Below are 27,218 nucleotides of genomic sequence, written 5' to 3'. Positions count from 1 at the left end.
TTTTATCTCTAATTCATTTGTAATTGAAAATCAACAACAAAAAACAGGGGCAGCCCAGTCTGTGGAGCGTGAGACTCTTAATCTCCTGGTTGTGGGTTCGAGCCCCACGTGGAGCAGGTTTCCTGCCTCGCAGGGGGTTGGACTAGATGACCCCCGGGTTCCCTACCCCTTCGTCAATTCCACGGGCTGCTTTGCCCGCCGCAAGACCAGCCGGCGGCGAGGGAAGGCATCTGTGCGCTTGCGCAGAGATGTCGCAAGAGAAAGAGAGGCTAGTGCCGCCGCGCCTGCGCCTTGAGACGCAAGCTCCGGCAAGGGAGGCGGGGCCAGAGCCGGGCCCCGAGCGTTACGCCTGCGCAGTGCGCGGAGACGGAGGCGAGACCTTCAGCTTGACAAGGAGGGACGGACTGACGGAGAAGGCGGAGGCGGCGGAGGCGGCGGCCCTTGAGGTGCGCGGCGAGGGAAGGAAGGCGAGGGAAGGAAGGCGGCTGGCGGAGCCCGGCGACGCCCTCGCAACGGCGAGCGGGGCCGCCTGGGGCTTCGGGCGGAGGGCGCGGAGAGGGCCCGGCCTGGCCTGGGGCGCCGAGGGCCTGTGGGGAAGCGCTGCCCCCTCGCCGCCGCCGCCGCCGCCTCCGCCCTTCCCGGGCTGCCGAGCGAGCGAGCGAGGGGCTCCTCCGAGGGCGGGCCTCCAGCCCCCGCCCGCCCGCCCGCCGCCTGAGGGCTGTTGCCAAGGCCGCGCTCGCGAGGGGGGAGGGGGCGGCGGGGAGGCGCTGAGACCCCCCCCACCCCCATCTGCACCCCGCGGCGGCGTCTTATGTATTTGGCGTTGTGAAGCGCCCTGCGATCTTCGGCAGACAAAATGAGAATAAAAGCCAATGAAGAAATTGAGGCAGTGGATCCCAAAGGGAGAAGCTGGCAAGCGGGGCGGGAAGGTTCAAGGGCAACCAAGGAAACATCTGAACCTTTAGTGTAGTATGATATAATATGGCATCAAAGTATTTTTCTGAAAAAAATACTTGCGGAGTATGAATAGTTTCAGTACGAGAGCAAGACTGTCAAGTGTCAAGATACCGAGGGCACTGCTAATCGTGCTTTCCAATGTATAAAAAAATCAGTGTGGTGCCAGCAAATTTTTATTATGCAAGTGCGTTCCAGAGAAAAAGCTTTGAGAGCAAGAGGAAGCCACAGGTTCAAATCTCTGCTCACTGGATGGCTTTGGGGATTCCCACCCCCCATCTCTCTGCATAGGCTGCTTCACAGGGTTGTTGTCAGGTGAAAGTGTGCAGGCTTGTCTGCCATCTCAAGCTCTTCAGAGGTAGTGTCAGAAGCTCAGATATATAAGCTAGGCACCAAATGGCTCATTAAACCAAGGTTATAGCCACCAGAACAGAACATCTGGTTTCCATTTTGGGGCAAAACTGTTCTAAAGTCTTTATTTTTCAAATGATGGACTGATCATGATTGATTATCAGTTAAACATCTGACTAACAGATGACAACTTTGAGCCAGGTCAGGCTTCCTCAGTCTCAGCCCTCCAGATATTTTTGAGACTACATTTCCCATCATCCCTGACCACTGGTCTTGCTAGCTAGGGATCATGGGAGTTGTAGGCCAAAAAACACCTGGAGGGCCGAGGTTGAGGAAGCCTGAGCTAGGTTAAGAACTTTGAGAGCTTAAAGAAGAAAAGTCACTTTATCCAGGGACAGCCCACATATATATCAGCCTATTATAGGGTTGCCATACGTCCAGAATTTCCTAGACTACTATAGTTGGAAGCACTGTCCCAGCAGAAATCGGCAAAATGTCTGGGAGAATCCAGATGTATGGTAAGCCATGTCAGCAGTGCCGTTTTTGCTGATTTCCCAAAAAAATAGCTCAAAAGTGGTATTTTGTGTGTGTCCGGATTTTCACTTTTTGAAATACAGCAGCTGTAGCCTATTCCAACCTGTTTTTCATAATGGTAACAGACCATTCGTAACATAAGAATATTATTCACAACTGTGAACTGTGGGTTGGGGTAAGTGAAGACAAGCAACATTTCACTATAACATTGTTCACTGCTCCTGCTCAGGCTGCACAGAAAAAGCATATTGGTTCCTGAAATTCATTCTGATTGTGCAGATAAAATGTAACTGATAGAATTCTACAAGATGTGGCATTAGTGTGTGAAAACAGTTAGGACCCCAAGCTTCCCAGGTATGCACTTCCAGATGGTGGTGATGTCAGGCACCATCCTGGCAGTGCCCAAGCAGCTTCACTTGGTCACAAGTGGCCAGTAGTCTGGCGCCTGGCTAATTTTGAACACTGTTTAGAGAACAAGTAGTAAAGGTGGGCTGATAAAGATGCAATTAATAATTCTACATGCAGTTTATTGACGGGTGAACTATGGGAATGTGTGAAATTGCTTTGTGTGGCATCGGGTTGTTTATCAGTCTAGTTTGGGGTTAGCCAATGTAGTGGCCTCCAGATGTTGCTGGACTGAAAGTCCCATCAGCCCCAGCCAGCATGGCCCATAGCAAGGGGTGATGGGAGCCTGGTGTAGCTCATCATGGCCTCCTCTGACTGGTAGCAACTCTCCGGGGCTTAACATCACCTGCTTCCTGATCCTCCTTTTTTGTTTAAATGGAGATACCAAGAAATTGAACCTAGGACCTTTGCTGTGCAAAGCACAAGCTATTATGGTTTCTTCCTCTTCTTTTGAGCAGTGTTCAAAATTAGCCAGGCATCAGGTGCATTTTGCGAACTGTGCAGGTCCAATTGTGACCACATGGAGATCTTTGAATGCCAGGTGGCAACTGACATCTCCATCTGGCTGGCCCCTCCAGCTTTCTTAAGCAGGTAGGCAGAATAACTTAGTTATTGCATTTATCTCCCACCTTTTCCTCCAAGAAGTACATTGTTTCCCCCCACCCCCAATTAATCCCTACTATGACTCTTTGAGTGGGACGCAGGTGGTGCTGTGGGTTAAACCACAGAGCCTAGGACTTGCCGATCAGAAGGTTGGCAGTTCGAATCCCTGCGACAGGGTGAGCTCCCGTTGCTTGGTCCCTGCTCCTGCCAACCTAGCAGTTCGAAAGCACATCAAAGTGCAAGTAGATAAATAGGTACTGCTCTGGCGGGAAGGTAAACGGCGTTTCCGTGCGCTGCTCTGGTTTGCCAGAAGCGGCTTTGTCATGCTGGCCACATGACCCAGAAGCTGTCTGCGGACAAACGCCGGCTCCCTCGGCCAATAAAGTGAGATGAGCGCCGCAAGAGTCGGTCACGACTGGACCTAATGGTCAGGGGTCCCTTTACCTTTACCTTTACCTTATGACTCTTTGAGGTAAGTTAAGAGAGTGTGACTGACTCTATGTTCACTCAGTGAGCTTCATGACTGAGTGGGGATTTGAACCCTGATCTCCCAGGTCCTAGTCCGACACTAAGCACTATCCCACACTGGCTTCCTAAAGTACTTCTGCTATGGGGCAGCTCTATAAATTAAGTAGGTAAATAAATAAATATGTGGAAAGCAAAATGTCACCTAGAGAAGAATCTGAAATATTTTCCTTGAGGCTTAAATTTGTTTTATTCTGGATTGTTTTATTTGATGTTTTAATGTGTTGTGTTGTAAATCATTTTGAGTTTTTTTCTTTAAAATGTAAAGCAGTATAGAGATAAGGATAGTGCTTAAATATTCTGTTGTGGTGACCGTAACCCAGGTTTAAGGTGCCATTTGGCAATTAGTTTACATATCTGTGTTTCTAACTCTGCTTTTGGGTAACAGCAAAAGGGAATATGTGACAATAAAACCACAGTTAAAGGTGGTTCGTACTTGCTTGGTGTCAGCAGTTGTCAGTAGGCTTATTGGAATTCAGTGGCTTGGTTTAAAAATGTGTTGGCCTTCCTCTGAAAAGCATAGATTTTAAAATCTGCACAGAGAGAGTCTTGAGATGGTGATGTTCATTTGTACATGCATGGTATTTTCTGCTTTGATCTCTTTCAAAGAGCTCAGGATAGCTTGTACTGCCCCCTCATTTGGAGGGGCATGGTTATCCAAAGAGCTTTGAGGCTGAGCAAGAATTTTAAGCAAGGCCTCCACTTATCTGTGTCTGACAGACATGCTGGTAAATTATGGATGTAAGAGAGAGCAATGTTTAACTGGAGTCAAAAGTAAATCTTTGCAAGCTTAAGCCCTGGCAATAACTGAATTAGAGCGTAAACAGAATTCCTATTCATCCATCTTTAAATAGAAGAATGAGAGTTGTAGATAGACATACAACTTTTGTGAAATCTCCTGAGGTGTCACATTCGTGAAAATTTCAGTGGAATTGCTTGGAATCTCAGCAATTGGGCATTTTATTTTAAAGAAAAATATTACTATTCTGATGCAGAACTAAGGGTGGGAAGTTCCATACTGATAATTCCACAATAAGTGCTGTGGCCATAGGGCTTTTTGTGTGTGTCTGTGATACCTCCTGAAATTTGTAGTAACCCCACAATGCTTGTATTGGGTGGACATGGGGGTTGCCCGGCTCTTTTGGCTTCCAGGACTATTGTAAATCTGCAGGTGGACTGCATTCAGTAGCACCTCTCAATCTTGCTCAAGTGTATATATCTATTCTTGCAGTCGTGTGGGCCCAGGTTCATCCACACCTGCTTACCTCTCTTCTTCATGGTCATTCTAGTTGTGATTCCTTGCAGAGCAACTCCAAAGAGGGAGCTGCTGCTGCTGAAAATGAAAGGGTAGTATGGTTAAACTCATGCTGCTTTGGTTTGCTTCTGAAATGCCAACCTTTTAAAATGTTAGCGCTAACCAGGAAGTTGGTTTAGAGCTATAGGAAACGTTTTGAGTGGCAAAGATAATAGGAGCATTGGATTGGCAGGCAGATTTGCCAGGAGAGGCCAATATTACCTTATCATAGTTATAGATATCAAAGTGAATTTTGTCACTGTCTCAAGGAAGCAATTTTTTTACACCCAGGATAGACTGGAGAAGTGGGTGGGTGGTTTTGAGTGCTTACTTTAAACCCTGTTGTATGAGAGCTGTAAACAGGCAGGTCTTAGCTCAGCCTTCGTCAGCCTGTTGCCTGTCAGACGTTTTGGGCTACAACTCCCATCAACAGACAGCATAGCCATGCTGGCTGGGGATGACAGAAGTAGCCTTTGAGCTTCTCATAGTCGTGCTATGCAGCCAGGTAAGTAGCCACACACTAAGTATGCTGGATATGTTGGTGCCAGCACTGAACTTGGAATGATTTGATGTCAGAATGTCTGGCATTTGACTGCAACTTCTTGAAAAGCTGCACAACAATTGCAGTTTTGGAATATGAAAATCCAATCCATGTTTCATTCAGTATGTGGCATTGGCACATACAGAAATGGCTGAGATGTGAATCAATACAGGCTGGCTGGGCACTATACCTGATGGACGTTAAGTCTGTACAGACCCTGACAGGTGGTAGTGCCAAGGATTGTTTGGAGCACAAAGCCCCCACATAACTCAGTACTGCTTTCTTACAATAACTCTTTTGCCTTCTCTTCTGGTTCAGCTGAAAATTAACCAATTGGGAAACCTGTTAGAAATAGCACATTAATTGAAAGCAGAGTGTGCTTCAATTTGAAAACTTAAAAAAATAATCATGAATGAAACAATATGTTTGTAAAAGCCAATAAATTAGTACTCTGGTTTTCTCTCCACTGATCTCTTAGTCTCAAAACTGGAACACTGCAGATCAATAATGCTAAATATGTTACAATTTAATTTCCTTAAAAATACAATCTCTTATTTGAGGCAGGGGGTGGAAGAAGTCAAGATGTAAATAAACTTAATGATGATGATTATTACTATCATTATTGGCGCTATTTATAATGTTTCTTAATGTTCCTTTTCTTCTCTTTCCCTCTTTCTTTACTTGTTCTCCTCTCCTCTCTTTTTTGTCTTTGATACTGTTTGTTCTGAATACAATTTTATTGTATTGTGAATTTTTTAAAAAAAATCTTGGGAAGAGCAAAAAGAAAAGAACAAAATAATAATAATTGCTTCTAATGCTACCTTTGAAAGCTATTATGTCTACAGCAATACAAATTGTTCTTACAGTGGTGCCTCGCCGAGAGTCTCTTCGTCTAGTGGTTTTTTCGTCTTGCGAAGCAACACTATTAGCGGTTTAGCGGATTAGTGGCTATTAAAGGCTTAGCGGATTAGCGGCTATTAAAGGCTTAGCGGCTTAGCGGCTAAAAGGCTATTAGCGGCTTAGAAAAAGGGGGGAGCGGGGAAAAATCGGAACACTCGCAAGACGTTTTCGTCTTGCAAAGCAAGCCCATAGGGAAAATCGTCTTGCGAAGCAGCTCAAAAACGGAAAACCCTTTCGTCTAGCGGGTTTTCCGTCTTGCGAGGCATTCGTCTTGCGGGGCACCACTGTATCTAAAATATTCCTAAAGTGCAGTACTACAATGTACATGGATGGCGCACAGTAGGTCAGTATCTTTCATTGGGCTGGCTTGGTGGTAAAACATTATATTAGGCTGAAATGATGGATGCACGCTACAGAATTTCACCAGAAAAGGAAGGGTTGGGAAAAAGAAAACTCTGGTGATTAGTAGCTTTGTCTATCTTGGGAGTATAAATGTCTTCAGACATTTTCCTTTTCCTGCCTTGCATTCAGTTGACAAGGGTTTTTTATAGGCGCCAATTAGTATAGATCATAATTTCTGAAAATGAGGACTGGGGACCACCATTGGGCACTAGCCCACTGGAAGAAGCAAAGATCACCAGTGTTGAAGCAATGATTCTTCAACATCAGCTTTGTTGGAGTGGTCATGTGCGGATGCCTGATGATCGTCTTTCCAAAGCAACTACTCTATTCCGAACTTAAAAATGGAAAGTATAATGCTGGTGGTCAACAAAAGAGGTTTAAAGACTGTTTCAAGGCAAATATAAAAAAATGTAGTATAAACACTGACAACTGGGAAACACTGGCCTGTGAGTGTTCCAGTTGGAGAACAGCCTTTACCAAAGGTGACACTCGAACTCAGGACGTAAGGGAGAAATGTGCTAAGAGGAAGGCACGCTTGGCAAAGCCACACCGTGATCAACTCCCCCTGGAAACCATTGTCCCCACTGTGAAAGGATGTGTCGATCCAGAATTGGCCTCCACAGTCACTTAGGGCCTCATTGTTAAAACCGTGTTCGTGGAAGACAATCTTACTCGGCTACGAGTGATCGCCAAAGAAGAAGAACTAGCCCACTTCCAGATCAGTGTTAGCAATGCAGTCCACCCCCTCTCACAGGGGACAGATTCAAGCAGCAGCTCTAAAAGTCATGATAAACTGGGGATAGAGAGGTATAGGAGGAAGTGAATGTACAAGGAGCAGGGAGGAGGGATGGAAGAAATTGCCTGTACTTAGGGGTGGGAATAGGGCACAAATTACATGTGAACGCAAAAGGGAGAAGAAATCAAAGGGGGGGGGGAGTTAAAAATACTTTGAATGGTCAGGCTTAGGTTGGATCCATGCTTTTAGTGAATCTGCTTTATAGAAAGAATTGACTCACCTGAGTGAACTGAAGAGCTGGATTAGGAATTGAATGGCTGAATTCAGAATGCACTGCTGCCAGTAATTACAAGAGCTGACTGCATACAGATACTCCCTTTCCCCCCAAGCAGGAGGCTTGGAGCCTCTATAGCTGGCAGGCGTTTGATAATGAATCATTCTGAGTTTATACCTGGGATAGCTCAGCTGGTAGAGCATGAGACTTAACCCCATGGCCGTGGGTTTGAGCCCCACGTTGCAGGAGGTTGGACAATGACTCCTGTGACCCCTTCCAGCTCTACAATTCTGTGATTATGTGAGGTCCTTATTAGAAAAAAACACACACCTTAAAAAAGAATTCTCAATATTCAGGAAAATTAACCTCCTTAAACAATGTAACTTTTCATTCCCTCTGCCTATCCCATGAGTTTAAGGTTGTTCCTGAATTCTTATAGGTATCATATTCCCTTTTCCAAGGTTGTTCTGATGTATAGTAAGGTAAGGGTCCCTTCAAGTAGACCTGTCATATGTGAGTGTTATGTATAACTTATGTGTACATTTGAGAAGCCAGTTGTAAACAGTTTCCCAGTGCACATGCCCACATATCCTATCTCCCTGTCCCTATCCCCCACATATTGCACATACATGCTTTTCACACCTCTGGACTTATATGAAGCGGCTCCTTCCCTTCAGGGGTTAAACCTAGTAGGGTAGTGATATTAATTAATGTGTATTTTTTTAAAGTTTGCCTGTCATGCTGTCCTTGAAGGCTTGGTATAAACATTGCGTTACAGTGAGTATAAAAGTAGTGGTTGCAGGTATTATAAGTGATAGCTTTGATCTTTAATGATGCATGCATTTCCCCCCATATTTGACAGGTGTATATCAAAGAGCTAGAGGAGAATCCTGTAGGTTCACGTTGAGAAGTAAATGATTTAGGAGCTAAATTGTGAAATAAGAAGTCTGCAACCATGTTCATCTGTGGTCCTGCTAGACCCCCAGGTATCTATATGTATATGGAAGTTCAGATATTAAAGAAATTTTTTTAGAACCTTAATACTAAGATGATGTGTTTAAAAGCAAGAGTTATGTTATCCAGCAGCACAAAGCTACCTACACCCCCAGGTATTTATATGTATATGGAAGTTCAGATATTAAAGAATTTTTTTTAGAACCTTAATACTAAGATGATGTGTTTAAAAGCAAGAGTTATGTTATCCAGCAGCACAAAGCTGGCTTGCTGATATCCCACATGTCAGACTTGCAAAGCAGTCCTGCGTTTTGACCGCTGCTATCTTCCTGAAGGTGACATTGGAGAGGAATGTGCCAAGAATAGATTTCTTCTTCAGCAAAGTTCAGAAGAACCCCTGCTATGCTTTATGGGGGAAATGGAAATAGAAGCTTGAGAGTAGCAAGATAGCTATGCATAAGCTATGTTTCTCTGTACAGCCCAATAGGTCAACACCGCATAGGGTAGAGTCAACAGCCAATTTAATTTTTACCAATAAATTTATTTCCTTAAGACAAGGTTTTCCAGTACATGGAGTTGGGAATAATGCAACGAAACTACTTCTCCAAGTAATCAAGCAGCAAGTATCTTTAGTGGAGTTTGGCTTTGCTGTAAAAAGACTTGTCACTTCCCACAGGCCTGGCAATTTTCTGTGGGTGGCAGTGGGGTGGGGGGAGCCAATATGAATTTTGGATCAAAGGCTTTTAAGGTTGATGAGGAAGTTGTTGATACAAAGGAGCCATTCTGTTACTCTTGGAACCATACACAAGAGAAAGAAGTTGTTGGCTTAACAGACTGTGCCGTGGAATAAATATGTTGTTGAACTCGAACTATGAAATCTTTCTATCAAATTTTGGATTATTTTTTTGCCCCCGAAAAAATTCCTGATAGTCGAAAAGGAAGATTTATGAATAGACTCATGGTTCTTCATCATATGTGATGTGTAAGGTAGTGGCAAGAAATTGCTGAGAATGGTGTTCATACATGCTCATTTATTTCCAAATATGTACTGGTTTTTTTGCTTTTTCCAGACCCCATGGCTATCCCACCATCCTACTGTGACCTGGGGAAATCTGCCAGGGATGTATTCAACAAAGGATATGGTAAGTAGGACAATGGCCACAAATGCTAGCATTATGCATATATTCTCTAAATATTTTGGAAATCTGTTGCTAAAGGTCTTCAGATGTGTTAAGAATGGCATACCGTATTTTTCGCACCATAGGACGCACTTTTTCCCTCCTAAAAAGCAAGGGAAAATGTGTGTGCGTCCTATGGAGCAAATGCAGGGGGGAGGCAGGTGGGAAAAGCCCCCAAGAGCCAAACACAAGCTTCGTGCGCTCTTGCGGGCTTTTCCCCAGGAGGGAGAAGGGACTGACTGGCTGCATCAGTCCCTTCTCCCACCTCCCAGAAAAGCCAGAAGAAGCCGCGCAGCCCCTTTAAAGAGCTGGCGGCTTCTGCCGGTTTTGTGGGAGGTGGGGGATTCCCGCCCCCACCTCCCAGAAAAGCCAGGAGGAGCCGCGCAGCCCCTTTAAAGAGCTCACGGCTTCTGCGGGCTCTGTGGGAGGTGGGGGAAGCTGCAGTGGATTCCCTCCTCCCCGGCTCCCTTTGAAGCAGCAAAGTGGGAGGGGAGCAGCATACACTCGTGTAAGCAGCTCCTCTCCCACTTTCCTGCTTCAAAGTGGAGGGAATCCACTGCAGTTGCGAGCAGGGGATCCATGGCTCCGCTTCCTTCCCTCGAAGCAGGGTGCAGGGGGGAAAGAGGGCAGGAAATAGATGCCGGGCAGGAAGACACAACCACACTTTGACCACTGGAAAGTCCACCTCAGCCCCCCAGATTTCCACTGAGACGGCCAGGCTAATCTTGATGGCCACAAGTCAGGCTCAGCATTATTAACTGGACTTAGATAAGCCATGGTTCCCCTTCCTACCCTCCTCTGAGGCTCAGTTTAAAGCAGCAAACAGGAGCTGCCCGCTTTGTGGCTTTAAATAGTTCAGTGCAACATTTGATTCAGAATATTTTTGTGTGTGTTTTCCTCCTCTAAAAACTAGGTGCGCCCTATGGTCAGGTGCGCCCTATGGTGCGAAAAATACGGTGTTTTTGTTCACAGCTTTGAAGTGTTCTTGCTCCTTTGCCTAGTTTCTCTATCCTTCTTCACTATCAATCTGTCATCCATCCTTAAGAGTTTTTATTGGATTGATGGCCTTGCTTTCATCCCTTGATATTTTAGTTAATGCTTGTTTTATTTAAATGCTATATTTTATTTAAAGTGTATATTCATTTTCTCCAAAAATGCAACACAACTAGCTAAAAACTAGCACTAGCAGGAAGGAAAGGCCATTTCTTAAATTCTCAGATGAATGGAACCTCCTATTGGCTCACTCTAGGCTTATTAAAGCAGGCTCTGCGCCACATATTGGCTTGCATATTCAGCAAGGGATTGTCTCTGCAGCAATGCTGCAACTTTAGTGGAATTTTGAGAATATGAAGTGTGGCATAACATAGGTGAGCCCCATATCAGTTTCCCTGAGTTTAAAGGGGTTTGTTGTCTTTTAGCTGTTCTTTGGAGGTACTGTAATTAAAATGCACCCAAAGCGTCCAAATCTTGGCACGATTCCAAAAAGTGAACATGTACTCACATCCTGTTTATGGCCTTTCCATAGGCATCTGTTTGGCTGCTGTGGTAGTTGAGTGCTAGATCTGATCCAACAGGACCCTTGTAATGAGATGAGAAGCCATTAGTTCCCTGAATCAGAGTTGTTCAGTCAACCTGATGTTTCCAATGCCTGCCAAAATCTGTGGGTCTCTGTCAAGTGATTCCTAGAATTACCATTAGAGCTAAGCTGGCCTCTCTTTTTATTGGTGCTCATCTCAAGCACCTTTTAAAGGCAGATGCACCCAATTTGTTACTTCTTGGGCTTTGTTTCTCATTCATTTATTGTGGTATAAATAAGAAACTAATGTTTTGGCAATTTCAGGGTTTGGAATGGTCAAGCTAGAGTTGAAGACCAAGTCTTCCAGCGGAGTGGTAAGTAATGAGTACTTTGAATTATTGTTGTAACAGGAGAGTTTGTGGAGCACTAATATTACCTTTACAGCACTGGCAGAGTCAATGTACACACCTAACATTCTGCTTCTCCTGTATGTTTGGAGTGTCCTGAAGGTTATACATAGGACCCCTCCATGCAGTATTAGCTTTAGTGTTTTGAGGCTTGACTCCTGAGTGCTTGACATCTCATAGAGCAGCTGTTAGTAAACTGTGAAGAAAGGATTTAGAGTGGTGAAAAATGAACTGTCTACTTGTCTGCCATGTTCAGAATAGCTGTAGTGGGAGAGGTGATCATTTGAAGGAATTTAGAGCTAGAACTATGGCTTAAACAATCTGACTCTGCAAATGGAAGTGGCAGTGTAGATACTTTGATTGGTTCACCTTCACTGACTTATTAAAGATGCTAACTTCTAACGTGACTTCTCCCTTTTACATGCAACACTGATTTTTGGATGTTTATTCAGCTGGTAAGAGAACCACGTATTTGCTTTCTTGTTATATATCTCTCCTTCAGGTTTGTGTACTTGGACCATGGCTCACTGCCATTCCTAATCCATTTTAATGGCTAAGTAAATGTGGTTAAAGGTAAAGAGACCCCTGACCATTAGGTCCAGTCGTGGCCGAATCTGGGGTTGCAGCGCTCATCTCACTTTATTGGCCAAGGGAGCCAGTGTACAGCTTCCGGGTCATGTGACCAGCATGACTAAGCCACTTCTGAACTGCTAGGTGGGCAGGAGCAGGGACCGAGCAACGGGAGCTCACCCCATAACGGGGATTCGAACTGCCGACGTTCTGATTGGCAAGTCCTAGGCTCTGTGGTTTAACCCACAGCGCCAACCGCGTCCCGTAAATGTGGTTAACCAGACACTAAATATTGCATTGTGTACAGCTCCATACATCAGTAGCATTTGCACTTGAACTGTCAAAAGAATTGGAGACAGCAGTGTGATCACAGGCATGCTATTTTTGATAGCCTCAAATTTAGAAGTTAGTATTTCTGAGTAGTATCACTTGGTGACTAAATCTCTGAAATAGTTGGTGAGGAACTGGAGGCTCATGGAGAGCTCCCCATCCAGCCAGTAGCATCCCTGCTCACCTTGCAGCAGGACTTGAGCTTTTTAAAAACCTCCTCTTGGAATCCTAAACGCTGTGTGTGTGTGTGTGTGTGTGTGTGTGTGTGTGTGTGTGTGTTTGGTTGGTTGCTTGCAGGGTGTATGTGTGTGGGCTGTGGCTCCCAGAGAGGGTGACCCATGTGGAATGTGGTCCTTGGGCTGAAAGAGGTTCACCCCCTTTCTCTTAAGAGGGGTGCTCAAGGTTTGGCAGCCATTGGCCCCTCCAAATGTCACATGTGGAGATGAGAGAGAAATGGCCTTCACATGCTTGAAAACATCTATGACTTTTTCCAGGGCTGAGCTTGTACAGTCATACCTCGGGCTGAATATGCTTCGAGTTGAGTGCGTTCGAGTTGCGCTCCACGACAACCCGGAAGTAACGGAGCGCGTTACTTCTGGGTTTCGCCGCTTGCACATGCGCAGACGCTCAAAATGACGTCATGCACAGAAGCGCCGAAAAGCAGCGTGCGCAGACGTGCCATCGCTAGTTACGTTTGCTTCTAGATGCGAACGGGGCTCCAGAACGGATCCCGTTCGTATCTAGAGGTACCACTGTATATGAAAAGAGGGTGGTCCTGGAAGTTGCAGCAGTTTGTATATTTATAATGACAAGACTTCTTATGCATATTCATATTGCTTACTGTGGAACCTCAGGCATGAAATTCAGCTTCTTGAGAATGTCTGGGGAGTTAACTTTTTTAGCTGCTGACTCTCACACTTTATGAGAAGCCTGAAGATATGTGAGCAGCATCTTCTGAAGGCTCTTAAATGCAGGGATCTTAGAAAGACTTTTTAGTGTGGTGTGTGGCACTTCATTGCCCTCCTTGGAGTTCTATTCCTTCCCAAGGTGTTTGTTGGTTGTCATGCGCCACCCCTTTGACCATTAGTATTCAAGTTCTGCTCATAGAATCATAGAATCATAGAGTTGGAAGAGACCACAAGGGCCATCGAGTCCAACCCCCTGCCAAGCAGGAAACACCATCAGAGCACTCCTGACATATGGTTGTCAAGCCTCTGCTTAAAGACCTCCAAAGTAGGAGACTCCACCACACTCCTTGGCAGCAAATTCCACTGTCGAACAGCTCTTACTGTCAGGAAGTTCTTCCTAATGTTTAGGTGGAATCTTCTTTCTTGTAGTTTGGATCCATTGCTCCGTGTCCGCTTCTCTGGAGCAAAAGAAAACAACCTTTCTCCCTCCTCTATGTGATACCCTTTTATATATTTGAACATGGCTATCATATCACCCCTTAACCTCCTCTTCTCCAGGCTAAACATGCCCAGCTCCCTTAGCCGTTCCTCATAAGGCATCGTTTCCAGGCCTTTGACCATTTTGGTTGCCCTCCTCTGGACACGTTCCAGTTTGGAACGTTTCAGAAATTTGGAACGTTTCAGAAATTGTTTCAGGAAATTTATTTCTGCAAACTGCACAGTACAGGTAACTCACACCTTATGCAGGGGTTACGTTCCTGGCCATCATGTGTTTCAACAAAGTCATGTAAAGCTAGAAGGCCTCTATGCTGCTGTGGCCTTTCTTTTTGATCTGTCTGACATCATGAAGACTTAAAACTTCACATGTATGTGCTGAGCTGAAATGTCACGTCAAAAGCAGAATTTGGGGATTGGCTCAGATTAAGTGGAGCTTGGCACTCCAGACATATGGGGGTCTAAGCAACCATCACATATGACAGTTGTAAGATGAAAAGTAACATATGTTGTGTGCACTCTTGCTTTCCCCACTCAGATCTTGTTGCAGCTGCCAGGAAAATCCTGGTCTGATCATATGACTGCAAGATTCTTTCTTTTCTCTCCACTCAGCAAACAAAGAAAGTTAAATGAAATGTTTCTCCTCCACTGGCGCCAGCGCAACCTTTTTAAAGAGGATCTAGGAATTATTTTTAACTGGCCGCTACACACACACACACACACACACACACACACACAAAGTTACCCAAGATGTCATATCCTTCTTAAGCCAGGGGAAATCTGTGTTGAAGCTGAACCATGTTTCTGAACTAAAATTGCCTTCCTCTTTTCTTTTTTCCAATTGCTTCTCTTCCTCATTAGCTTGTAAGTTGTTGTCAGGCACTTGTATGTGTGTGAAATTGTACAGCATCTAAGGCAGCATTAGCATCTAGCACCAACAAGCTAATCACTGTACAAAAATAACCTAAAAAGATGGGCTGCGCCCACAGACTCATAACTTTAGATTAGGCAGTTGGCTATTTATCATCAGCTACTTGCCTGGTTCCTGTGGCACATAAAAATAGGCTTTAGGTGGCCACAAAAGCTTATAGGTGTCTGTGTGTGCCTCTTAGGCTCTAAATAGCCAACAAAGGTATACTGTAGGCAAGCTGACTAGAAGGGTTTTTTTTGTTGAATAGTAACATATATAGCTGTTAAGGTGCTACACTCAATATGCCAGCAAGTTTGGAAAACTCAGCAGTGGCCAGAGGATTGGAGAAGATCAGTCTACATCCCAATCCCAAAGAAGGGCAGTGCCAAAGAATGCTCCAACTACCGCACAATTGCACTCATTTCACACGCTAGCAAGGTTATGCTTAAAATTCTACAAGGAAGGCTCAAGCAGTATGTGGACCGAGAACTCCCAGAAGTGCAAGCTGGATTTCAAAGGGGCAGAGGAACCAGAGACCAAACTGCAAACATGCACTGGATTATGGAGAAAGCTAGAGAGTTCCAGAAAGACATCTACTTCTGCTTCATTGACTATGCAAAAGCCTTTGACTGTGTCGACCACAGCAAACTATGGCAAGTTCTTAAAGAAATGGGAGTGCCTGATCACCTCATCTGTCTCCTGAGAAATCTCTATGTGGGACAAGAAGCTACAGTTAGAACTGGATATGGAACAACTGATTGGTTCCAAATTGGGAAAGGAGTATGACAAGGCTGTATATTGTCTCCCTGCTTATTTAACATATATGCAGAATTCATCATGCGAAAGGCTGGGCTGGATGAATCCCAAGCCGGAATTAAGATTGCCAGAAGAAATATCAACAACCTCAGATATGCAGATGACACAACCTTGATGGCAGAAAGTGAGGAGGAATTAAAGAACCTTTTAATGAGGGTGAAAGAGGAGAGCACAAAATATGGTCTGAAGCTCAACATCAAAAAAACGAAGATCATGGCCACTGGGCCCATCACCTCCTGTCGAATAGAAGGGGAAGAAATGGAGGCAGTGAGAGGTTTTACTTTCTTGGGCTCCATGATCACTGCAGATGGTGACAGCAGTCACGAAATTAAAAGACGCCTGCTTCTTGGGAGAAAAGCAATGGCAAACCTAGACAGCATCTTAAAAAGCAGAGACATCACCTTGCCAACAAAGGTCCGTATAGTTAAAGCCATGGTTTTCCCAGTAGTGATGTATGGAAGTGAGAGCTGGACCATAAAGAAGGCTGATCGCCGAAGAATTGATGCTTTTGAATTATGGTGCTGGAGGAGACTCTTGAGAGTCCCATGGACTGCAAGAAGATCAAACACATCCATTCTTAAGGAAATTAGCCTTGAGTGCTCACTGGAAGGACAGATTGTGAAGCTGAGGCTCCAGTACTTGGGCCACCTCATGAGAAGAGAAGACTCCCTGGAAAAGACCCTGATGTTGGGAAAGATTGAGGGCACAAGGAGAAGGGGGCGACGGAGGACGAGATGGTTGGACAGTGTTCTTGAAGCTACAAACATGAGTCTGACCAAGCTGCGGGAGACAGTGGAAGACAGAAGTGCCTGGCGTGCTCTGGTCCATGGGGTCACAAGGGTCGGACACGACTAAACAACTAAACAATAAACATATATAGCCTGACATGCAAGGCTCATTTTAAAAATAAGTGGTTTATAGATGCTTTTAAATAAATTAATAAACAAACAGTAATGTCCTAGACCAGAGGTTCTCAAATGGTGGTCTGCAAGCTCCATTAAGATGGTCGATGGAGCAGTTGCAGCATGAGTCTTTCAACACTATTGAAGAAAAGAAGTGTTAGCCTCATGTAACACAACTTCTGTGTTGCACACTTGTTTAAAAATCTGCCGTGTATTAAGATTCCAAATGTGTAATTCTTTTATGCACACAAACTGATTACTTAAAATAATATTTGAAAGTAGGGCAGGATATAGATCAGGAAAGATTGAAACTGTATTATTAGAGAGCCCTTCAGTAAACACTCTGGTGGCTGTGTCTAGCACCCAGTATATTGTAACTTTTTGTACCTTATGAAGCGTTTGTTGTTAAATTGTTGGTTCCAGACATCAGAAAGGAGAAGTTAGATGTGGTAGGACCATGAAATCCAGTGCAGATGTGAATAAATGTTACAGGGTGATTATAAAGCATATTGTGTAGGCGGAACTAAAGCTTGCCTGGAATTGCATATTCATTTTAAAACATGATTGCATTGTAATTCAAATGTGGTATGTTTACAGGAATTTATCACCACTGGTTCCTCCAACACAGACACAGGCAAAGCCTCAGGCAGCCTAGAGACCAAATATAAGTTCAAGGACTATGGACTTACGTTCACTCAGAAATGGAACACTGACAACACTTTGGGGACAGAACTGTCCATGGAGAATAAGGTAAGAGGAAATGGAATCATGACTTCAGCATAGCAGGTAAACTAGAAGAAATTAAGGCTTATGGGGAAAGAATGGGTTGTGTAAAATCCAGACTGAAGTAGCTTTTTCTATGTTGTGGGGAGTTTTTTAAGTGGGGGTGAGGGATTCTGAAGTTAGTGGTTGGTAGTAATGTAATGTAGATTATATCTGGAGATATCTACAGACCATATCTACAGATAGACACCATTGCTGAAAAGGTCCTCTCACCATTTATCAGCCACCTTACCTCTGAAGGTAGGGAAAATTGGTGTTCTGAATATACCTTGACCGTAAAATGGTGCGGCTGCTTTATAATCTATCAAAAATTAATGCCTAGATGTGCTTTTGTGAGTTCTTGAGTTTCAATCCAAGAAATATAATTAGTATGTCAATGAATTCACATATGCAGAAACAACAAGTACTTGGGCTGCTAATTAGGTATTTGAGGCAAAAAGTGTGAGATAGTTTCAGTTATATGTAATTTGGGAACCTTCCATTTTATCACAGGTGGTACTAAATAATGAGGTAATGTAGAATGGCCTGGTTTTCAAAGACTGTAAGATTTGAAAACTTTTGATTCTCTAGGATTTCCATCATACATTTTGTTTCATTTTTCTGTGCTGCAGACTACCATAATTTACAAAGAACAAGAAATGCTAGATAGAAGCAGTTAAAGTAGGAAGAAAATACCACTTATTAAGTAATTATTTTTTAAAGACGAGTACTGTATTTTTCTTTTTTCAATTCAGCTGGCTGAGGGACTGAAGCTGACCCTTGAAACCATGTTTGTACCAAACACAGGGTAAGTATTCGTCCCTCCAGAGGGCTACTTTTAGCTGGGTGCTTTCCTCATAGGTGATGGTACCACTTGCAGACTGTTGTACTGGGGCTGCTAGCTCACATAGGAGGTGCTTTCCTATTCTTTTGCTTAAGGCTGTCTTTAAATGAATGTATTGAAATGTTGACAGTGACACTGAATCAATTATGTAACATCAGGTAGCACGCAGGGGTAATGCATGCCCAGTTTTCTGCTAAATGTATGGGTTTGTAAGAAATGCCTACTAGAGGTTATAGATGGGATTAAACTTGATTCCCTGTTCTTACACCTTCCCAGGAAGAAGAGTGGAAAGTTGAAGACATCCTATAAACGGGAGTATCTAAACCTAGGTTGTAATGTTGACATTGACCTCGCTGGACCAACCATCCATGGCTGGGCTGTTCTGGGCTATGAAGGTTGGCTTGCTGGGTATCAGATGGCTTTCGACACAGCCAAGTCCAAACTTTCACAGAATAACTTTGCATTGGGATATAAGGCAGCAGACTTCCAGCTGCACACAAATGTGTAAGTATTTCTTTGTGGTCGGGGCCAGAATGTACAGAAACCAGAAAACATAATAAAACATAATCAATAAAATATACAATATCAGCTTTCTGCTAAGACAGGCAATATGCATACGTGAAAGGGATTAAATTTGAGGTTGTATTGAAGATGACCTTTGCCTTCAGTGTTGAAGGTTGCAAACCAAGTCTTCGCTGACCACCTATGAAAGAGCACAATTCTTAGTCTCCGTAGATTTCTAGAGGATTTGCCAGGATCCAGGAACTCATTAAAAAGAAAATGACTGCACAGTTGAATTACTGTTGGTTCTCGCACATTATGCTAGCACCAAGGCAGTTAATTTGCATGGAGCAGGGTATATTCCATCATGAAGGCCCATGCTGAAGCTAAGGAGATCTGGATGGGAAATGGCTCCTTCCAATCTCCATTCACTTGCTCTTGCATTCAGAGTGCAGTTTAGAAAGGAACATTTTAGCTTATATTTGGTCTTTCTGCTTCATATCAGAAAGTGCTTCCCGCTCAACCCAGCTGGGGGAAAAATATCATTTATATGCTTTTCATTATATCAGATCTTTCCCTATGCCAGCTGATAATTGGTGCATCTTCATATATTAACCTAAGTCTAACTTTAGCTACAGAACCTCTAGTCTAGTAGGAAAAATGTCAGGACAAGAAGGGAATATATATGGATTTAACCATTTTATTCAAAATTGTTGTCAGCCACTCTTAGCCGTAAAAGCAGGGTGGGGTGGGGACGGACTAGAGAAACAGAAAATCAATACAAGCTAGAATAAGGCTGGGGTAGAGGTAAAGAGAATAAGGGCAAATATTTGCAATTGTTGAAAAACTTCTATAAAGGCAAAATGGAATCTTCATTTGATCTCTTAAAAAATAGGAATGATGGCACTGAATTTGGTGGCTCCATCTATCAGAAGGTTAATAACAACATTGAAACATCTGTCAGTCTTGCTTGGACCGCTGGCAGTAATAACACTCGGTTTGGTATTGCCACCAAGTACCAGTTGGATGATAAAGCTTCTGTCTCGGTAAGAATTTTGCCATCTTCCCAGTATGTTATACATGTGTGCTGATAATTTCAAGTTAATTGTATAGCACCGTCCCATTTTCCTTGCCTCTAGGCTTTATGCCTCAGATGTCATTGGAGCAGTCTTAACAATAGCAAAAGTTTTATGTTAACCTTTTCCTTGTGATTCTAGTATGAACCCTCAAGTGAAAGTTTCAGTATGGACTAGTGTCTTACAAAACAAATTCACTTGTTTGTTTTATGCTAGCTGTGAATTGTTTGTGTAGAATCAACTTAGGGAGTAGGAAGACTTTCACTGTTTGTGAGATTTTTGGTGTATTTGGCAGTGGTATCAATCCTACGTACTGTATTGAGATCTCATTTGGTAGATAAGTCTTCATCCAGGTCCAACTTCAGGTGGAGTGAGTGCTCTTATTGAATTTCCTACATATAGAACATGTCCTCTGGGAGAAGGGTTTGAACGTAGCCTTTCTGCATGCAGGGTACTGTTTTATATGAAGCAGTATTCCACCTGTAGGTTGAGGGCTTAGGTTTATCATCTTAGTAAGAATGAAGCCTTTTGTGTTTTTGAGGATTTTTTTAGAGACACGGGTGGTGCTGTGGGTTAAACCACAGAGCCTAGGGCTTGCCGATTAGAAGGTCGGCAGTTCGAATCCCCGCGACAGGGTGAGCTCCCGTTGCTTGGTCCCAGCTCCTGCCAACCTAGCAATTCGAAAGCACGTCAAAGTGCAAGTAGATAACAGGTACCTCTCCAGCGGGAAGGTAAATGGTGTTTCCATGCATTGCTCTGGTTTGCCAGAAGCGGCTTAGTCACGCCAGCTCCCTCAGACAATAAAGAGACATGAGTGCAGCAACCCCAGAGTTGGCCACGACTGGACCTAATGGTCAGGGGTCCATTTACCTTTACCGTAAGTTTTGTTTAACATCCAGTCATCCTTCCTTCTGGGTAATGTTGACTATATTGCATGTGATCATTTCCTCTTCGTGACACACGGGAGAATGGATTTTGACTACATCGATGCTTAAGAGCAATAACATTAATGTTTCCATTACTGTAGGCACCATTCCTTTACCCAGGGCTGGTGAAGTAGAGACTTTTTATGCTCAGAAAGCAGTTGCCAACATATACCGTATTTTTCGCCCTATAGGACGCACTTTTTTCCCTCCAAAAATGAAGGGGAAATGTGTGTGCGTCCTATGGGGTGAATGCAGGCTTTCGCTGAAGCCTGGAGAGCGAGAGGGGTCGGTGCGCACCGACCCCTCTCGCTCTCCAGGCTTCAGGAAGCTCTGTGCAACCCTCGGGAGACCTGCTCCGAGGGTTGCGCAGAGCTGCCTGCAGTCCTGGGACCAGTGCAGCTCTGCGCCGCCATCCGGAGCGGGGCACTAAGTCCCGCCCCGCTCCGGATGGCGGCGCAGAGCTGCCTGCCGTCCCAGGACCAGCGCAGCTCTGCGCGGCCACCGTGAGCCGGGGGCGAAGCACCGCCCCGCTCCTGGTGGCTGCGCAGAGCTGCCTGCAGTCCTGGGACCAGCGCAGCTCTGCGCCGCCATCCGGAGCGGGGCACTAAGTCCTGCCCCGCTCCAGATGGCGGCGCAGAGCTGCCTGCCGTCCCGGGATCAGCGCAGCTCTGCGCGGGAGCCGGGGGCGAAGCTCCGCCCCGCTCCCGGTGGCCGCGCAGAACTGCCTGCAGTCCTGGGATCAGCGCAGCTTTGCGCCGCCATCCGGAGCGGGGTGCTAAGTCCCGCCCCGCTCTGGATGGCGGCGCAGAGCTGCCTGCCGTCCCGGGATCAGCGCAGCTCTGCGCGGCCACCGGGAGCCGGGGGCGAAGCTCCGCCCCACTCCCGGTGGCCGCGCAGAGCTGCCTGCAGTCCCGGGATCAGCGCACTTCTCCCCATCGCCAGCCCCACAAGCTCGGGGGACAGTGGGGAGGCAGAGCATGCCTTCCCACTGTTCCCCGACCTGGTTCTTCCAGCCCCGCACCTGGGGGGGAAATATTTTTTTTTTCTTTATTACCCCCTCAAAAAAACTAGGTGCGTCCTATGGGCCGGAGCGTCCTATGGGGCGCAAAATACAGTAACTACCAGCGTCTTCCATCTCTTTGTTGATAGATCTAGTTCTAGAAGACTGCTGACTCTTCATAAACTTTCTCAGGAAAGCAAGTAAAAACTGGTAACACTGTTGAATGTTCCTTTTTTTTCTTTCTAGGCCAAAGTCAATAATGCCAGCCTCATTGGACTTGGCTACACTCAGACCTTACGACCTGGTATGTAAACTGTTGAATGTATTGAATGCATAGCTTACCGTATTTTTCGCTCTATAACACGCACCTGACCATAACACGCACATCGTTTTTAGAGGAGGAAAACAAGGGAAAAAATATTCTGAATGAAACAGTGGACGTATCATTTTTGTGCTTCATGCTGTGGCCACAGACATGTGATCTGATGGTGAATTTGGGGTGACCCAATGCAAAAATCCTGAGAATCCCTGTGGATCCATGCTTTGTAACCACGTTTTTGCACCATTGCAGCCCCAGGCAACAGTGGGTGCGTGATTTTTTTTGGGGGGCAGGCTGTAGCCATGGACATGCTATGTGCTCTGATGGTGAATTTTGGCTGACCCAATGCAAAGATCCTGAGGATCCATGTGGATCCATGCTTTGTAACCACGTTTTCGCACCATTGCAGCCCCAGGCAACAGTGGGTGCGTGATTTTTTTGGGGGGCAGGCTGTAGCCATGGACATGCTATGTGCTCTGATGGTGAATTTTGGCTGACCCAATGCAAAGATCCTGAGGATCCATGTGGATCCATGCTTTGCAACCACGTTTTTGCACCATTGCAGCCCCAGGCAACAGTGGGTGCGTGATTTTTTTTTGGGGGGGGGACAGGCTGTAGCCATGGACATGCTATGTGCTCTGATGGTGAATTTGGGGTGACCCAATGCAAAGATCCTGAGGATCCATGTGGATCCATGCTTTGTAACCACATTTTAAGTGGGGAGGGAAGGAAAAACACAGAAGGCTAAGAATGCAGGAGAGGGCTATAACGTGAGGAAAGGAAGGCAAAAGTTTTCCCCCACCCACCCACACAAGCGTGCTCTCGCTCTCTCTCTCTCTCTCTCTCTCTCTCCCTCTCCCTCTCCCTCTCCCTCCCACCAGCATGACAGAAGAAAGCATTTTAACTGCATTAAGAACTATTTAGCAGCGAAACCTAAGCTTTGCCATCCCTTAAGAGGTACAGACACTGTAATCTTCCAGATCGCATGAATTTACAGGCAAAACACTGTTTAAGGATTTCATCCTTTTAAATGGAAGAAAGTATATTTGAATGCTGTGTGTCTCCAAAAACAAAAAGCAGGAAGTCAAATCAGAATTTTAAGCCGAACCTGTAATCTCTCTTCCCTTCACAAACATTGTTCCCTCCGGAGCAGGGAGAGGATAGAAGGACGGACGCTCTGCTTTTCCTCTCTTCTTGCCTGGAGGGGAGGGGCTTTCCCTGCTCTTTGTTCCGTTTGAGCAAACACAGCAAGGAAACAGAAGCGGGTGGGCAGTAAGACCCTGAGGCAGAATGCAGGAAAGCAACAGCTTCCTCTCTCACGGAGCTCCCTTCTCCCTGAAGCGCGGTTTGATTTTTGCCTCATTTTTCGGCTCCAGGGACCACACATTCGCTGCATAACACGCACAGACATTTCCCCTTCCTTTTTAGGAGAAAAAATTTGCGTGTTATAGAGCGAAAAATACGGTAATTTTGATTGCATCTTGGCCGTAGGACAAAATGAGTTAGAAAATTCCAGTGATACTTCCAGGGCATCATGGGGTAGTGGTTCCAAGCCCTGTAAAGAACAGTATGCGCCACCCTATTTTTGGATTATGCCTTGAGTAAATCCTGCCACAAAGGGAAGCTAATGTAGCCAGTGTGTGTCTAGAGAACAACTTGCCTGAGAAACCTCGGTGCATGGGAGTCTTACCAAAGAATTACCTTGAGATCTAGCACACACTGGTTCTCTCAGCTGCGAGTCTTCTTTTCTGACTTTCCCCCGTGTGCTCCCTTACTGGTTGATAGTCTGCTGTATTCTCTTAATAATGGCACTGTGTTTCTCCCAGGTGTGAAGCTGACTCTCTCTGCTCTGATTGATGGCAAGAATTTCAGTACTGGCGGCCATAAAATTGGGCTGGGATTTGAGCTCGAAGCTTAATGTAGGTTTTAATGAAGTATTAGATCTTTATTTGGAAGATGAAGGAGAAAACAAACCCCACATGTTCTGGCCTTAAACTCTTCCGTGAAACTTCAAAAATGTGAACTTGATATTCTTCCAAAGAATTGTTGTAACCCCCAACATTTGAAGTCTGGAGAGTGCAAACCTACCATGAAGGGCAATACTTGAAGGCATGCATGGAAGTTGTAATGGTTGTGCTACATTTCAGTTCAGTTCCTCAGTTTCTTTAAAATGTGTTCCTCAGAAGACAGCATAGCATCTGGTGAAAGGAAATAATCTCCCATCCTTCTGTGTTCCTACATCACATCCTGCATGTCCTGCACCTCACGACCTTTTGTATAACTGGTCTCTGTGCTGTAGTGAAAGCTTTGGTTTTGCATCAAAGTGGAAATAAATCAAAATCACATTTGGAAGTTACTCCTTGTATGGTTACTGTCTCTTTTAGCACACAGGTAAAATGCCAAAGACTAAGCTACAATAGGGAGACAAGGAGAGAGGGTTGTATTACATTTTGCTCTCATATCTAATTGGAGGGTGGCTGTATGTAAAGCACATTGCTCTGCTAGACCTGGCAATTAGAGAGAGGCATTTGCGTTACTCTGAATGTTCATTCTCTTCAGTAGATGGAAGGGAACCAGGCAACTGTCCCACTCGCCACTTGCACTGTAGGCTGGCCTATGCTAAAGCGTTGGACTAAGTCCTGTCTGGTAGTTTCAGCATGTAATTCAGCTGAGGTGCTTTGAGGTGGGGGATCCAAACAAGGGATGTTGGATAGCAGCACTGACCATCCTGGGTGGGGGGCTAGCCTTTCTGCCATTTTCTTTCTTGAGTAACAAGACTGGGGGTGCCTTTGGGGAGGAGAGTACTCAACTGATAATGTTTATCAAAGTCAAGTATGCCATCAGTTCTCTTCGGTGCCTGTGTGCTTTAGACAAAAGGATAGGGACATGGGGTCATATCCAGTGCTGCTGTTTCCCAAGTGCAGCAGACCTGCTTGCACAACAAAACTCTCCCCTTCCCATACTCTCAAAATCCATTCCAGAAGATTGGAGCAGGTTTGGGGGGTGTGGGGAGAGAAAGGGACACTCCTGTTCCATTAGTGGAACTCTGTGTGTGTAGCATTGAAACTCCTGAGGCATATGAAGCAACGTTTTGACCTTCAGGGTGCAGGAAAGATTAGTTTAGTCAGCACTGACTGATACAACAACAAGGGCTGAATTTTGTCTGGCCAATGTTATGACAACTAAGAACAAGTATTTCCAGGGCAGCATCTTGAGAGGAAATTTACTTGGACTGGTTCAGTGTCTGCCTGGTCTGAAGTTCTTTTCACGATCTCGGTTGAGTTCTTGTGCAGCAATATAGAATCATACCTGGGTAACCATTAAGTTCAAAGCTAATTGCAGAGACCAACTTACGGTACAAGTGGAAGAAGTAAGCGTCCCTGAATTGCTATCCTGATCTGTAATAGTGCATACTGACCCATATCCTGCATGTATGCTATTTCTAAAACTGGTGCTTCTAAGTTTGCTTCCAAGCCAGAGGTTTAATAAATACCAAGTGGGAAATGGTTAGAGTGGGCAATTTACGCTTTAGGGAGGTCTAGAGAGAATTTACACTCAAACATAGTTCACAAATGGTATATTTTATATATACAGATGATTAAGAGTAAAAAATGAATACAATCAGTCAGTGGGCAATAGGCATAGATTTCTCAACAAGGATAGCAGCCTCCATTCATAGCAGGCTACCAACTTTTAAAATGTTAGCTTTTAAGCGATTTAATAGTGGCCCTTTTCACATCTGGGTTTGTTCTAGGCCTTTCCCTCTTTCTTCCTCTTGAAGTTTCAACCAACTCCAGTCCAGAGCCTAAAAACAAAACAAGTGCTTATTAAGACACCTCATTCATAAAAACTGTGTGACTTCCTGTCCAATTCCCTCCAAAGTATTTTTCAGCTCAGGTTAGATCCTCTCTTGTGTGACTATAAGCTAGTCTAAATAACAGTGCTTTCTCGCTGGCTAGAAACAGGTTATTGGTGCTATCATGGGGAAGGCCACCTACCTTTCAACCATCTAACATCAGGTCTCTGAGAGAGGGGCAATGCCACCCACTGTCAAACTGACCTGCAGGGACTGTACTGGCAAAGAATCAGTCTCTCTGCTCCCCTCGCCCCAGTGACTTTACAACAGAAAACGTAAGATGTTACCATAAAGCTGTGCTCTTGATCCTTCATTGTGTGGTGCATCACATTCTCTAGCTGATTGCAGAGACTTCGAGATTCCATCAGTAAATCCTCACTAAAACAAATCAGAGAAAATTTTTAAGAATATCACAACAAAAGGATAAAGGAGGTCCATTTTTTCATCACAGGTCCATTTTTTCATCACAGCATACTTTTGCCAGGATTAGCAGAGCTGCTTCATGCCTTCACTAGGCTAGTGGGAACCTATTTTTGTTGTTTTGTTATTAAAAAGTGAATCATAAACTGCTTTAACTGCCCTCAGTTTGCTGTGTGACTAAAGGGGTGTTCTTCAAAGGAAGTGTAAAGCTTGCTCCCTTTGGCTGAATTTGTGAGAACAGATAATAAAAAGGATAACTAGTGATACAGTGCAAGTTTTAAAAATAATTCATTCCTTGCTTGAAAAAAAGCATGTACATTGCAATGCTGAACAGAGGATTGAATCTGTTTGTCTTTGAGAATGTTATTGGAAGCCAGTAAAGTATTTCCTTGTGAAGTCAGCCAGCTCCAACCAAGCATGCTACCAGTCACACACCTTTCTTCTGTCCTGAGTATCCATCACTGGTGTCAAGGTAACCTGTGACGAGTATTGCCTACGAGTTACAGCACATATGTAACATACAAAAATGCAACACAGGAACTTTAGACACATTTGTAAGATGACATAGTCTATGCATGCGCAAGGAAAACAGCAAAGGAAAGTATTACCCAGTTCAACTAACTGCAGACAAAAGGGTAATGCAGAAGAGGTACCTTCAATCATTTCAGACCCAGCACCCACTTTTTATCCAAACATGCAGTTGGGGTTCCAATTCTTACTCTTCTACCATATATTTGCATGGGGCTGTTGCCCTTGTTATGACCCACTCTGGATAATAATAATAATAATTTATTTTTATACCCCGCCCATCTGGCTGGGTTTCCCCAGCCACTCTGGACGGCTTCCAACAGAATATTAAAATACAATAGTCTATTAAACATTAAAAGCTTCCCTAAACAGATGTCTTCTAAAAGTCTGGTAGTTGTTTTTCTCTTTGATATCTGGTGGGAGGGCGTTCCACAGGGCGGGAGCCACCACCGAGAAGGCCCTCTGCCTGGTTCCCTGTAGC

The 27,218-nt window shown here is 44.7% G+C and overlaps 2 protein-coding genes across 7 annotated transcripts in view; one reads left to right on the top strand and one right to left on the bottom strand.

Moving 5' to 3' along the window:
• Positions 1-289: 289 nt before the first annotated feature.
• On the top strand, positions 290-24,289 carry VDAC3 (voltage dependent anion channel 3). Of its 4 annotated transcripts, none has more exons than XM_082230512.1 (10): positions 290-446; positions 8,382-8,505; positions 9,544-9,615; positions 11,492-11,541; positions 17,103-17,255; positions 18,023-18,075; positions 18,388-18,615; positions 19,508-19,658; positions 21,861-21,918; positions 23,760-24,289. In XM_082230512.1, the coding sequence occupies exons 2-10, from the start codon at positions 8,475-8,477 to the stop codon at positions 23,849-23,851; spliced, it is 888 nt and encodes a 295-aa protein (XP_082086638.1). In that variant the 5' UTR covers positions 290-446; positions 8,382-8,474; the 3' UTR covers positions 23,852-24,289. The 4 variants fall into 4 exon arrangements, with proteins under 4 accessions (XP_082086638.1, XP_082086641.1, XP_082086640.1 ...); XM_082230513.1 differs by lacking the exon at positions 290-446 and adding an exon at positions 5,025-5,171; XM_082230515.1 differs by lacking the exon at positions 8,382-8,505 and having other exon boundaries at positions 319-446.
• Positions 24,290-25,495: 1,206 nt separating this feature from the next.
• Positions 25,496-27,218, bottom strand: part of IKBKB (inhibitor of nuclear factor kappa B kinase subunit beta) — a 28,143-nt gene continuing 26,420 nt past the window's right edge. For 2 of the 3 annotated variants that reach the window (XM_082230002.1, XM_082230001.1), the window contains exons 20-21: positions 26,077-26,167; positions 25,496-25,738 (exon numbers count right to left, since the gene is read on the bottom strand). In XM_082230002.1, the coding sequence (XP_082086128.1) occupies positions 25,667-25,738; positions 26,077-26,167 (163 nt within the window). In that variant the 3' untranslated portion in view covers positions 25,496-25,666. Of the gene's footprint in view, positions 25,739-25,771; positions 26,168-27,218 lie in introns of those variants that run through there. The other variant, XM_082230000.1, reaches the window with a different exon arrangement.

Source organism: Podarcis vaucheri (genome assembly GCF_965113315.1).
Source record: "Podarcis vaucheri genome assembly, chromosome: 7".
Classification (NCBI taxonomy): domain Eukaryota; kingdom Metazoa; phylum Chordata; class Lepidosauria; order Squamata; family Lacertidae; genus Podarcis; species Podarcis vaucheri.
Note: the sequence above shows the minus strand (reverse complement) of the source record. Positions and strands in the feature narration are given on the sequence as shown.

Bases quoted from the DNA above. Each gene is read 5' to 3' on its own strand.
- VDAC3 (XM_082230512.1), top strand. From the start codon at position 8,475: ATGTTCATCTGTGGTCCTGCTAGACCCCCAG. The intron at 18,616-19,507 runs GTAAGTATTTCT...CTTAAAAAATAG, and splicing joins TTCCAGCTGCACACAAATGT to GAATGATGGCACTGAATTTG. The intron at 19,659-21,860 runs GTAAGAATTTTG...TTTTCTTTCTAG, and splicing joins ATGATAAAGCTTCTGTCTCG to GCCAAAGTCAATAATGCCAG.